Source organism: Triticum dicoccoides, chromosome 5A (genome assembly GCF_002162155.2).
Source record: "Triticum dicoccoides isolate Atlit2015 ecotype Zavitan chromosome 5A, WEW_v2.0, whole genome shotgun sequence".
NCBI classification, from domain to species: Eukaryota; Viridiplantae; Streptophyta; class Magnoliopsida; order Poales; family Poaceae; genus Triticum; species Triticum dicoccoides.
The window spans coordinates 393,459,477-393,474,241 of NC_041388.1; the positions used below are offsets into that span (position 1 = coordinate 393,459,477).

Below are 14,765 nucleotides of genomic sequence, written 5' to 3' on the forward strand. Positions count from 1 at the left end.
TTTTCTTTGTTGCTTTATTTATTTTATTTTGTGATTAACTTTACTATAAAAATAGTTTTTTCCTGTTTTTTTGATTTGTTTTTTGCATTATTTATTTTCTTTTGTTTTTTGCTTTAATTTTTAATTCTGTTTGCTTTTAGGTTAGCAAAATTATAAACTTTCTGTTAGTGCCATTAGTTTTAGAAATTTTTTTTAACTTTCTGTTAGTGCCATTAGTTTTCAAATTTGAATAGTTAAAATTTGAATTCTTTGAAAATTGTTTGAATCACAAGTTTGTGATTAACTTACTAAAAAAATGAGAATAGATGCGCTTATAGAGAAAATTCAACCTAAATTCCTAGTAAATTTCTATGAATTTCAGAGAAATTCACTATGAATTTAGGTTAAACTTTTCTCTATTAGGGCATCTATTTTCACTTTGAGAGGAGCTCAACAAGGCAGAGAGGGAAGGGCTTATAAACCGGTGTGATCCCCCTTCGGTTGGCGAGGTGGGACTAAACTCGGCCCGCAACAAGGACCAACCCTTTAGTCCCGGTTTGTGGCACAAACCGGGACTAATGGTCATGGGCCAGGGGCGAGGAGCAAAATTATAAACTTTCTGTTAGTGCCATAAGTTTTAGAAAGTTGAAAGTTGGCATGGGCCAGGGACTAATGGTCATGGTATTACGAGGGCCGAACCATAAGACATGAAAGCATTTCAAATGAACTCTGAAAAAGTTGAAAGTTGGGATGATAGCATAATTTCACCCACATAGCATGTGCATGTACAAAACGGACAATGGTAGCATGTTCGTGTGTTACAAAGTTGCGGGAGAAAGTCTTCACTTTTTCTTCGCTTGTGTCATTTGCTTATTGCGCCGTAACCATGGATAATCTTCATTTTTTATCAGGATGCTTGGGTCAGCCTTGACATTGAAGGGAGGAATTTCATGAAACTTTTCATAATCTTCAGACATGTTTGTCTTGCCGTCCACTCCCAGGATGTCCCTTTTTCCTGAAAGAACTATGTGGCACTTTGGCTCATTGTATGATGTATTCGCTTCCTTATCTTTTCTTTTTCTCGGTTTGGTAGACATGTCCTTCACATAGATGACCTGTGCCACATCATTGGCTAGGACGAACGGTTCATCAGTGTACCCAAGATTTTTCAGATCCACTGTTGTCATTCCTTACTGTGGGTCTACCTGTACCCCCCCCGCCTAACAGATTGACCCATTTGCACTTAAACAAAGGGACCTTAAAATCAGGTCCGTAGTCAAGTTCCCATATGTCCACTATGTAACCATAATATGTATCCTTTCTGCTCTTGGTTGCTGCATCAAAGCGGACACCGCTATTTTGGTTGGTGCTCTTTTGATCTTGGGCGATCGTGTAAAATCTATTCCCATTTATCTCGTATCCTTTGTAAGTCAATACAGTCAAAGATGGTCCCCTAGACAACAAGTACAACTCATCACAAACAGTGTTGTCACCTCTGAGACGTGTTTCCAACCAACTGCTGAAAGTCCTGATGTGTTCACATGTAATCCAGTCGTCGCACTGCTCCGGGTGTTTGGAGCGCAGACTGTTCTTGTGTTCATCGACATACGGGGTCACCAAGGTAGAGTTCTGTAGAACTGTGTAGTGTGCTTGAGACCAAAAATATCCGTCCCTGCATATTATTGAGTCTCTTCCAAGAGTGCCTTTTCCAGTCAGTCTCCCCTCATACCGCGATTTAGGGAGACCTATCTTGTTAAGGCCAGGAATGAAGTCAACACAAAACCCGATAACATCCTCTGTTTGATGGCCCATGGAGATGCTTCCTTCTGGCCTAGCGCGGTTACGGACATATTTCTTTAGGACTCCCATGAACCTCTCAAAGGGGAACATATTGTGTAGAAATACGGGCCCCAGGATGACAATCTCGTCGACTAGATGAACTAGGACGTGCGTCATGATATTGAAGAAGGATGGTGGGAACACCAACTCGAAACTGACAAGACATTGCGCCACATCACTCCTTAGCCTTGGTATGATTTCTGGATCGATCACCTTCTGAGAGATTGCATTGAGGAATGCACATAGCTTCACAATGGCTAATCGGACGTTTTCCGGTAGAAGCCCCCTCAATGCAACCGGAAGCAGTTGCGTCATAATCACGTGGCAGTCATGAGACTTTAGGTTCTGAAACTTTTTCTCTGGCATATTTATTATTCCCTTTATATTCGATGAGAAGCCAGTCGTGACCTTCATACTGAGCAGGCATTCAAAGAAGATTTCTTTCTCTCCTTTCGTAAGAGCGTAGCTGGCAGGACCTTTATACTGCTTCGGAGGCATGCCGTCTTTTTCGTGCAAACATTGCAGGTCCTCCCGTGCCTCAGGTGTATCTTTTGTCTTCCCATACACGCCCAAGAAGCCTAGCAGGTTCACGCAAAGATTTTTCGTCACGTGCATCACGTCGATTGAGGAGCGGACCTCTAGGTCTTTCCAGTAGGGTAGGTCCCAAAATATAGATTTCTTCTTCCACATGGGTGCGTGTCCCTCAGCGTCATTCGGAACAGCTAGTCCACCGGGACCCTTTCCAAAGATTACGTAGTGTAAATCATTGACCATAGCAAGCATGTGATCACCGGTGCGCATGGCGGGCTTCTTCCGGTGATCTGCCTCGCCTTTGAAATGCTTGCCTTTCTTTCGACATTGATGGTTGGTCGGAAGAAATCGACGATGGCCCAGGTACACATTCTTTCTGCATTTTTCCAGGTATATACTTTCAGTGTCATCTAAACAGTGCGTGCATGCGTGGTATCCTTTATTTGTCTGTCCTGAAAGGTTATTGAGAGCGGGCCAATCGTTGATGGTCACGAATAACAACGCCTTAAGGTTAAATTCCTCCTGTCTGTGCTCATCCCACATACGTACACCGTTTTCATTCCATAACTGTAAAAGTTCTTCAACTAATGGCCTTAGGTACACATCAATTTCGTTGCCGGGTTGCTTAGGGCCTTGGATGAGAACTGGCATCATAATGAACTTCCGCTTCATGCACATCCAAGGAGGAAGGTTATACATACATAGAGTCACGGGCCAGGTGCTGTGATTGCTGCTCTGCTCCCCGAAAGGATTAATGCCATCCGCGCTTAAAGCAAACCATACATTCCTTGGGTCCTTTGCAAACTCATCCCAGTACTTTCTCTCGATTTTTCTCCACTGCGACCCGTCAGCGGGTGCTCTCAACTTCCCATATTTCTTTCGGTTCTCACTGTGCCATCGCATCAACTTGGCATGCTCTTCGTTTTTGAACAGACGTTTCAACCGTGGTATTATAGGAGCATACCACATCAGCTTCGCAGGAACCCTCTTCCTGGGGGGCTCGCCGTCAACATCACCAGGGTCATCTCGTCTGATCTTATACCGCAATGCACCGCATACCGGGCATGCATTCAGATCCTTGTATGCACCGCGTTAGAGGATGCAGTCATTAGGGCATGCATGTATCTTCTCCACCTCCAATCCTAGAGGGCATACGACCTTCTTTGCTGCGTATGTACTGTCGGGCAATTCGTTATCCTTTGGAAGCGTCTTCTTCAATATTTTCAGTAGCTTCTCAAATCCTTTGTCAGCCACAGCATTCTCTGCTTTCCACTGCAGCAATTCCAGTACGGTACCGAGCATTGTGTTGCCATCTTCGCAATTGGGGTATAACCCTTTTTTGTGATCCTCTAACATGCGATCGAACTTCAGCTTCTCCTTTTGACTAATGCATTGCGTCCTTGCATCGACAATGACCCGGCGGAGATCATCATCATCGGGCACATCGTCTGGTTCCTCTTGATCTTCAGCAGCTTCACCCGTTGCAGCATCATTGGGCACATTGTCTGGTTCCTCTTGATCTTCACCAGCTCCCCCCGTTGGAGCATCACCGTATTCAGGGGGCACATTGTTGTCATCGTAGTCTTCTTCTTCGCCGTCTTCCATCATAACCCCTATTTCTCCGTGCCTTGTCCAAACATTATAGTGTGGCATGAAACCCTTGTAAAGCAGGTGGGAGTGAAGGATTTTCCGGTTAGAGTAAGACCTCGTATTCCCACATTCAGTGCATGGACAACACATAAAACCATTCTGCTTGTTTGCCTCAGCCGCATCGAGAAACTCATGCACACCCTTAATGTACTCATGGGTGTGTCTGTCACCGTACATCCATTGCCGGTTCATCTGCGTGCATTATATATAATTAAGTGTCCAAATTAATAGAAGTACATCATCACATTAAAACCAAACTGCATACATAGTTCTCATCTAACAACATATAGCTCTCCAGAGCATCTAATTAATTAAACCATACATTGAAACTATGTAAAACATTTCAATGCGAAAACAAATGCGATCATAATCGCAACCAAGGTAACAATTGATCCAACGGCATAATGACACCAAGCCTTAGGATGAATGGCATATTTTCTAATCTTTCTAATCTTTAAGCGCATTGCATCCATATTGATCTTGTGATCATCGACGACATCCGCAACATGCAACTCCAATATCATCTTCTCCTCCTCAATTTTTTTTATTTTTTCCTTCAACAAATTGTTTTCTTGTTCAACTAAATTTAACCTCTCGACAATAGGGTCGGTTGGCATTTCCGATTCACATACATCCTAGATAAATAAAATCTATGTCACGTTGGTCGGCATAATTTTCATAAACAATAAATGAACCAATAGTTATAAAGATAATATACATACCACATCCGAATCATAGACAGGACGAGGGCCGACGGGGGCGGATACCAAAACCATCGCACTATATAAGATGCAATAATAAATGTAAGAAAATGATACAAGTATCTATCTAAACATACAAGTAAGAATATTTTTCCTTTCAGAAAGAAGATAAGAACAAGAGGCTCACCACGGTGGTGTCGGTGATGAGATCGGCGCGGGTGATCGACGATGGTGAAGACGGGAACGGGGCGTGACGGACCGCTAAATCTAGACAAATCTCGAGAAAAATGGAGTTTGGAGGTCGAGCTTCAAGAGGAGAAAGCTTAAGTAGTGTGGCTTGGGCATTTCATCGAACACCTCATGTACATAGGAGGTGAGCTAGAGCACCACAAAGCCCTCTCCCCCTCGGCCAGAGAAAAACAGAGCACTGGGGTGCTCTGCTCGCGAGCGAGGGGTATATATAGGCACCTCATTGGTCCCGGTTGGTGACATGTGCCGGGACTAAAGGGGAGCCTTTAGTCCCGGTTCAAGCCACCAACCGGGACCAATGGTGGTGGGCCAGGAGCGAGGCCCATTGGTCCCGGTTCATCCCACCAACCGGGACCAAAAGGTCCAGATGAACCGGGACCAATGGCCCACGTGGCCCGGCCGGCCCCCTGGGCTCACGAACAGGGACCAATGTCCATATTGGTCCCGGTTCTGGACTGAACCGGGACTAATGGGCTGACCCGGCCTGGACCAAAGCCCTGTTTTCTACTAGTGGCATTACGGAAAAGAATTCTATGAGACCAGGTCTCATGCGAGACCCATCCTGATGAATGACACGTGACATTCACAAATCACAAAGCATCCTCCACCCCCACTTAAAATCAGGGGGGGAGAGAGATTAGATGCTGTGTGATTTATGAATGTCACGTGTCATCCATCAGGACATGTCTTACCTGCTAACCGTGAGACCTGGTCTCATATAATTTTTTCCCATTACGACCAGCCTAAGCATCATTTGATGTTAATAAATGAAGCCTTCCAGGGGCTCTTATATATTTTTAGGAAGAAAGTCTACTTTGTTGAAAAAGAATTACAATTCCTAATTGGGAACAGTAAAGGCATCTCCAACGGTGAGCCCTTATGTGGGCGCTTAAAATCAGCATGCACAAGTGTCGGTTGCTAGGATTTATACTTTACACTTCTTTTTTAAGCGCCCAACTCCTCTCTAAGAGCATCTTCAATATGCGCACAAAAACTGCTTCGCGTGCTAAAATTCGGATTTTTTGAGCACCAGACAGCTCCAGCAGAAGCTATAAAATAGTGTACGCACAAAAAATGTTTGGTCACGCGCTAAAAAGAGCTATCAAAGCTGCAAATCTGAGACGCCAGATTACGCGCGCTTCACAATTTACACTGCATGTTTTTTTGGGGCACGTTTTTGGACATCTGGAAACTAATGTTGGGTCCGGCGCTCTAAAAGCGCTACAGTGATGCGCTAAAGCTATTTCTTTTTTTGTTTGTCGCAGACGGCCTCTTAGTGTTGCTTCAGAAGGAGATCAATAACAACCGGATTGAGCCTCTAGGGATATGTCGTCGAGCCCCTGGTATCTTACATATGTTATTTGCAGATGACACGATGTTATTCTTCAAAGCAGAAATTTAGCAAGCTCAGAGGGTACAACATGTAATCAATACATACGCACAGGGTACCGGCCAGCTGGTAAATGTCGATAAATGCTCTCTGATGTTCGGTAAGACTTGCTAGGCTAGTGTCCCAGTGGGTAACGTTGGCCCATTCTTCACGGACATTGTTTTCAGCATGCATTCAGAAATAATATCTTCTTCTTGAAAGTTTCCACAGATTGTGACACATCTCAGAAAAACATTCTATGCATTCTATTTTTATGAATGTGATTTAAATATAATGATTTTTAAAATGTAGTCATGTATAGCAATAATGGCCCACCCCAATTATCCTTCATATGCATGGGCGACAGGGCCAGCCCAATTATCCCTTCATGGCGTGACTATACATATCATCGTCTGACGCGACATGGAGCAACCACCCACTCGGGTCAGGTAGTCGCAAAATGGGCCGGCCCAGGTAGGTACAAGGTAAATTCGTCCTTCTCATGTCTTCCATTGTTGGTTTGTTTTGTTTCATTCTTATTTGAGAAAATATTGTCAAAAAACGGTTGTTTGCTTAATTAATAAAAATGTTGATAGCATATTAAAAAATAGTTGTAACATTTTAAAAATGTTCACTTGTTTCTAAAATTGTATATTTCATTATTAAAAGGTAATCATATATCTGAAAAAGTGTTAACCATATATAAAATAATGTTTCAAATGTATATGAAAACTGGTGGTAGTATACTGAAAAAAATTGTGACACCTTAAAAATGTTCATGTGTTCCAAAAAATGTGCGAGACATTATAAAAAAGTTCATCATATATTTTTAGAAAAATGTTAAACATATTAAATAATCAATATTTCAAATGTATCCGAAAATGTTTGTAGCATACAAAAAAAATTATTTTTGACATTTAGAAAAAAATGAAAAAGTGTTTCAGAAAAATGTGAGTGGCATTATAAATATGTTCATCGTGTATTTGGAGAAATGTTAAACATATATCAAATAAATGTTTCAAATGTATATGTAAAATTTACAATGTTTATGAAGACATCAAACATGTATTTGAAATAAATGCTAATCATTGTATTTAAAAAATCTAATCACATAAAAAAATGTTAAACTTGCATAGAAAATGTTCTTGATGTAGACAAAGAATCTAGACGTCAAAAACATTTGTTTTAATATTTTTGATCATGTATTTTAGAAATATTTAACATGTACAAAAAATGTATCACATGTATATGAGAAATGTGCGTAGAAAACGGAGGAAAAATGAAAGAACACATAGATAAAAAGTCAATCAAAAAGGTTCTAAAACCAATGAATACCATAAAAATAAGGAATCCAAATAAAACCAATGAAAAGGAAAAAAGAAATAAGGAAAAAAATCAACAAAAATGGAAGAAAGAAACAAATAAAACTGGAGAAAAACAAAGGAACAATAAATAAAAAACTAGTAAAAATCAAGAAAAAAATAAAGAAAGAGAAGAAAAACACTAAAAACCAAGAAAAATCAAAAACCGAAGTTATATCAAATAATAAATAAAATCCAAAGAATACAGGTTAAAGAACTAAAAATCAAAGGAAAAACACAGGACAAAAAAGAGAAAAAAGAAAAAAAAGGAGAAAGCCGGAGCAGGAGCGAGCATACAACGAGCAAATTAGGGTAAGCGAGTAACTGTGTTAATGGGCCTGCCCTCTGGAGATGCACCTTAGGCGAGAGCTCGTTCCATGTCGCTGTAAGCAAGATATAAGTCTCGCAATAGGGAGCTAGGCGCCCCGAACATGCTGGCGCACGCATGGAACTCTGGATGCTGCTTGCTCGCGTCATATATTTTTCTCGCTCGTTCGCCTCGCCTCGCCTGACCTCGTGCCGCCTCACTCGCTTGACTGATAAGCTCGCTCCTACTGATTCAAGGAGAAAACTAACAACTACCGGTTCAGGGAAAACTGACTTCCACTTTTTTATATGGATAAAAATATCTTACATTAAAAATGTTTATAGATTTTAAAAATAAGAATTTGCGAAAAAATAATGGATTAAGAATCTTAAACAAATTAAAATCACTCCCTAGTTTTATTTTTTGATAGTCAGGAAAATCCCTAGGAGGCTTGCCATTTTACACAACTAAACAGAGTTGAACTGAGCATAACTCAGATGGTTAGATTTCTTGTGGTGAAACCAGCCCACAAGGGTTCAAGTTCTAAACTTGACACCGGTGCTCGAGTTTTTCTGTATTTATTTCAGAATTTCCGACGATGTTCGTTCAGTGGGAGAAGACTTTTTCATCGACTACGAGACGCATGTGATGATTTCCCAAGATGTGGCGTTGGTTCAGTAACCCAGAGGTGCTTATAGGGGTAGGGTGTGCGTGTTTTCGCACGAATTGTCTAGCTCCATGAAAAAGCATCACAAAAACTTGCTCCCTCCGTTTCTTTTTAGTCTGCATATAAGATTTGATCAAAGTCAAATTTTGTTAACTTTGACTAAGTTTATATAAAAAAATATCAAGATTCACAATATGAAATCAATATTGTTAGATGCACCATGAAATTAATTTTCATACCATATAGATTTACTATTGTAGATGTTGGTATTTTGTTTTATAAAGTTGGTCAAACTTTATGAAGTTTGGCTTTGACTAAATCTTATATGCAGACTAAAATGAAACGGAGAGAGTACCTTATTTTCTTGGGAAACAGAAACTTACCTTTGAAGTAAAGGTCTGCTTGTTTCACCTAACTCGATCATACGCTGGCAGCTGGCTATCCAACTCATTTGTCTTGGTCTCCAATCAATGCGTGCTTTTGCCTTTTGATAAGCATGTTTTCCTCTAAAAAGCGAGGCAAAAAATAGGGGAAGCACGTACGAACCGGTCGATCCATGGATATTCGTAGATAGATAACGTTCAGATTCAGACAAGAACTGTACATTGCATCTGCGGGGACTCTATGCTAGCTACAGCTTGACACATTTACGCCTCCATCTCCAGTGGCGCGAAGCCACGCGCATGCACGTCGCTGCCGCCGTCACGCGGCACCCCGCACTTGCGCGCCTCTAGGTCATGCTCCTCCTCCTCCTCGCCGGCTTTCGGGAGGAGCCGCGCGTATGCTTGGTCGGCGGGGTATCTGCTGCACACGTAGAGGTAGACCGTGAGGACGAACACGGTGATGAAGGACAGGTACCACCCGAACTGCAGGTTCACGAGCGCCCTGGCGCGGTGAAGGCTGGCCTTGCTGTGGCAGCGCACCGTGTCGCGGCCGTCCTCGCGCACCAGCGAGCACCCCTTGGGCACCATGCTCGGCACCCACACCATGGCGCCGATGACCGCCAGCCACACCCCGTGGAACATGATGCACGCCGACCGGGCCAGGCTCACCGCGAAGCTCCGCGGGAAGCCGACGCCGAGGAGCGAGGTGCCGAGGCAGGCGGCGACGACCACCTGCAGGATCCAGTGGAACTGGCCCTCCACGCCGGCGTGGTCGGTGGAGTGGAAGTGGAAGACGAGGAGCTCCTGCGCGAACACCACGGACACGAGGAGCAGGCAGAGCGCGCGGCGCCCCGGAGCCCGGGCGCGGTCCAGGTGGACGGCGGCGCCCGCGTAGACGACGAGCGCCAGGCAGATGATGGCGTGCTCGTGGTTGTGGAGCCGGTCCGACGGGATGGAGCCGTCGGCGTCGAACGGCAGGAAGGTGGAGTGGTCCACGAACATCTCCATGACGAACTCGAGGGCGCTGCCGGCGATGACGAGGGCGGGCTCGAGGTAGCGCGCGCGCGGCACGGGGAACCAGACCGGCGCGACGTAGGAGTCCGGGCGCTGGGAGAAGAGCCTAATGTGGTTGAACAGGTGCCACAGGCCGACGGCGAAGAAGCCGGCGCCGGGCAGGATGTGGCCGATGCTGCTCCGCGGCGTGCCGCCCATGGCCGGCGGTCTTACCTGCAACGTAGCTGCAAGTTGGACCGATTAACTGTTTGAGTAGTGCGGTCGGAACATTGGTCAGCTATATAAAAGGTGGCAGTTTGTATGAAGTGTCAGCAGGGTTGGTCGTGTTGATGGCCGGAGGGAGCTCGTCCTTGAGTAAGTGATAAACATGCAAAGGAGTTGCTTGTAAGTCAGCACCAGTGTGCTTCACTCTCCTGTTCATGTGGCAAGTTAGACCTCCGTTACTGTTTCCACAAAAAAAGATGACCAAATATGTCTTCTAAGAAAAGGTTGCATGCCAATTGCAATATTGTACTCCCTCCATTCCAGAATAAATGACCTAATTTTATACCAACTTTAATACAAAGTTAGTACAAAGTTGAGTCATCTATTTTGGAACAGAGAGAGTACTTTTATTTTTGCACCAGACCTAACATAGCCACGTCGATTGGGAAATTTTGAGGCAACGCTTTGAGAGTAGATTTCCACGTGAATATGTTGAGACTATGGTAGAACACACTTGAAAAATGGAGAATCTCTACTGTTAGCAGTCTACCCGTAGTCTCAGCAGCCTAACTGCAGCTGACCGAGTTGTGCACTTCCTGCACGATCTCCACTCTCTTGCGCACGTCGTGCCCCTGTACAGCGCGCTCCGACGCCCCTGTTGTAACTCCATATATTGATGATCAACACGTAGTCAGCACCCAAGGTGCATTGGCTTCTCTTTCCACTTGTCTACATGGTATCAGACGCTGGCATCGTCCTACGCCTGTAACTCTCTCCGCTGCCACTCTTCCTCAAAGAATGCGCAGATCGCCTGACAGACCTCGGTGAGCTCGTCACCGATCGGGACCAGGTTCTGAACATGTTTCGTGGCCTGCATCCTCGTCTTCGCTACGCCATACCTATATTGACGATGCAGACCCCTTTCCCGACGTTCCTCCGCTGTCGTGCCTTCCTCCTCCTTGAGGAGAGCCACCAGGCACTGGAGAGCTCCACCGACATGGTGCTTCATGCCGCCCGCGCTCCCTCCGGCTCCAACTCCGGCGGGGCTCACAACTCCGGCGGGGCGCCCTCTCATGGTGGCAGAAGCAACCGCCACAACGATGGAGGGGGTGGCCGCGGCAAGGGCAAGGCCGTCGACCACTCTGGCGGTGCGTCATCCTCGCGCTCCCCTACTCCGTCCCCACCTTGGACAGGCATGGTGCACGCCTGGCCCATGCCCTGGCGCCCGCACGCTCCTGGCGCCGGTGTGCTCGGACCGCGCCCTGACGCTCCCGCACCGTTCGCGGGCCTCGCCTCGCACCACGGCATCCTACCTGCGATCCCGCCCGGCGCCCCGCCCACAGTCTGGACACCCGGAGTCATGCCCCCCACCCACTGTACGGCGCACTAGCAACGAGCGCTCCGCCCACCGCTCCCGCATGGAATCAGGCGGCCCTTGTGCAGGCGCTCAATGCCCTCGGAGTGCAGCAGCAGCACACTGCTGTTCGTGTGCGGACTGGTACCTTGACACGGGTGCAACCTCGCACATGGCGTCCACGTCAGGTATGCTCTCTTCGTCTCATCCCTGCATTCTTCAGGCATTGTGTTCGGCAATGGTTCATCGCTTGCGGTCACGCACACGGGTCATGCCTCCCTCCCCACCACCGATTCCCCCTTCTCTCTAAAGAACGTCCTTGTTTCTCCTCACCCAATCAAAAACCTCATCTTTGTTAAGAAACTTGCTCACGACAACCCTGTTAACGTTGAGTTTGATGATATTGGTTTTTTTGTCAAGGATCGAAGGACGAATAGGGTGATCCTCCGATGTAATGACCCTGATGATGACCTCTACCCTGTGTCCCTGCCCGCACCACACCAAGCACTTACTGCCGCCTCCACCGATCTGTGGCACCATCGCCTGGGGCACCCGCACCACGACGCTCTTCGGCTTGCACTCCGGCACTCCTCTGAAGCAGCTCACGGCGTCCACATCTATCTGTCATGCTTGTCAATTAGGAAAAAGCACTCGTCTACCGTTTAGTTCCTCTGAACACTTGTCGTATTTCCCTTTTTCAGTTAGTGGATTGTGATGCCTAGACCTCCCCTGTAACTAGTAATTCTGGTTTGTAGTACTATCTAGTTGTGCTTGATGATTACATCCATTTTGTGTGGACTTTTTCTCTACGTCACAATCTGAAGTGTTGCCCATGCTCCAAAAATTCCAAGCCCTAGTGCGTGCTCACTTCCAGCTAGACATCCTCACTATCCAAACTAACAATGGTCGGGAATTCGATAACCACGCAGCGCATGCGTTCCTCTCCACGCATGGCATCCTCCTTCATATGTCTTGTTCGTATACTCCCCCCTAGAATGGACTAGTAGAGCGCATCCTTAGAACCCTTAATGACATAGTTCGCACCATCCTAATACATGCCAACATGCCGTTCACATACTGGGACGAGGCGTTGAACACAGCCACGTTCTTGCTTAATCGCCGTCCATGTCGTGCATGCCAGTCTCACACCCCTTTCTACCTGCTTTTCGGTGTCCATCCCGATTACTCATCCATGCGTGTGTTCGGATGCCTCTGTTACCCAAACCTCTCTGCCATTGCCGCCCACAAGCTTGCCCCTTGATCTGCCCCTTGTGTATTCCTTGGGTACTCGCCGGATCACAAGGGGTATCGATGCCTAAACCAAGCCACCAATTGAGTCATCACCTCGCGTCATGTCGTGTTCGACGAGACCCAATTCCCCTTCCGTCCCACCGTGACCGCACCGCCCAACACTCCGGATGATGAGCAGCCGACACCTCCCTTCCCGCACCTCATCCCACGGTGCGCCCCCACGGCGCGGCCCGCGCAGGACCCGACTCCGCGCCTAACCCTCACTGATCACGCTGCCGAGGTAGCCAGCTCGGGCGCTGCGGCCACTCCACCTGCTACCATGGCGACAACACCTACATGCGATAACGCTGTCAATGTAGCCATGATGACCCACAAGTATAGGGGATCAACCATAGTCCTTTCGATAAGTAAGAGTGTCGAACCCAACGAGGAGCAGAAGGAAATGATAAGCGGTTTTCAGCAAGGTATTCTCTGCAAGCACTAAAATTATAGGTAATAGATAGTTTTGTGATAAGATAATTTGTAACAAGCAACAAGTAACAAAATTAAATAAAGTGCAACAAGGTGTCCCAATCCTTTTTGTAGCAAAAGACAAGCCTGGGCAAACTCTTATATAGAAGAAAGTGCTCCCGAGGACACATGGGAATTATCGTAAAGCTAGTTTTCATCACGTTCATATGATTCACATCCGGTACTTTGATAATTTGGTATGTGGATGGACCGGTGCTTGGGTACTGTCCTTACTTGGACAAGCATCCCACTTATGATTAACCTCTATTGCAAGCATCCGCAACTACAACAAAACTATTAAGGTAAACCTAACCATAGCATGAAACGTATGGATCCAAATCAGCCCCTTACGAAGCAACGCATAAACTAGGGTTTAAGCTTCTATCACTCTAGCAACCCATCATATACTTATTACTTCCCAATGCCTTCCTCTAAGCCCAAATAATGGTGAAGTGTCATGTAGTCGACGTTCACATAACACCACTAGAGGAGAGACAACATACATCTCATCAAAATATCGAACGAATACCAAATTCACATGACTACTACTAGCAAGACTTCTCCCATGTCCTCAGGAACAAACGTAACTACTCACAAAGCATATTCATGTTCATAATCAGAGGGGTATTAATGTGCATATAGGATCTGAACATATGATCTTCCACCAAGTAAACCAACTAGCATCAACTACAAGGAGTAATCAACACTACTAGCAACCCACAGGTACCAATCCCAGACTTAGAGACAAGAATTGGATACAAGAGATGAACTAGGGTTTGAGAGGAGATGGTGCTGGTGAAGATGTTGATGGAGATTGACCCCCTCCCGATGAGAGGATCGTTGGTGATGACGATGGTGATGATTTCCCCCTCCCGGAGGGAAGTTTCTCCGGCAGAACAACTCCGCCGGAGCCCTAGATTTGTTCCGCCAAGGTTCCGCCTCGTGGCGGCGGAATCTCGTCCCGAAAGCTTGCTTATGATTTTTTTCCTCAACGAAAGATTCCATATAGTAGAAGATGGGCATCGGAGGGCCACCAGGGGCCCACGAGGCAGGGGCGTGCCCCCCACCCTCGTGGCTGGTGAGTGGCCCCCTCTGCTACTTCTTGCGCTCAGTATTTTTTATATATTCTGAAAATAACTTCCGTGAAGTTTCAGGACTTTTGGAGCTGTGCAGAATAGGTCTCTAATATTTGCTCCTTTCCTAGCCCAGAATCCCAGCTGTCGGCATTCTCCCTCTTTATGTAAACCTTGTAAAATAAGAGAGAATAGGCATAAGTATTGTGACATAATGTGTAATAACATCCCATAATGCAATAAATATCGATATAAAAGCATGATGCAAAATGGACATATCAACTCCCCCAAGCTTAGACCTCGCTTGTCCTCAAGTTAAAGCC

The 14,765-nt window shown here is 45.8% G+C and overlaps 1 protein-coding gene across 1 annotated transcript; it reads right to left on the bottom strand.

Annotated features, from left to right (window-relative positions):
- Window positions 1-9,245: 9,245 nt before the first annotated feature.
- Window positions 9,246-10,269, bottom strand: LOC119297406. The gene has a single exon (XM_037575208.1). The coding sequence runs from the start codon at window positions 10,246-10,248 to the stop codon at window positions 9,301-9,303; it is 948 nt and encodes a 315-aa protein (XP_037431105.1). The 5' UTR covers window positions 10,249-10,269; the 3' UTR covers window positions 9,246-9,300.
- Window positions 10,270-14,765: the final 4,496 nt, after the last annotated feature.

Excerpts from the sequence above, each read along its gene's own strand:
- LOC119297406 (XM_037575208.1), bottom strand. The coding sequence starts at position 10,248 with ATGGGCGGCACGCCGCGGAGCAGCATCGGCCACATCCTGCCCGGCGCC.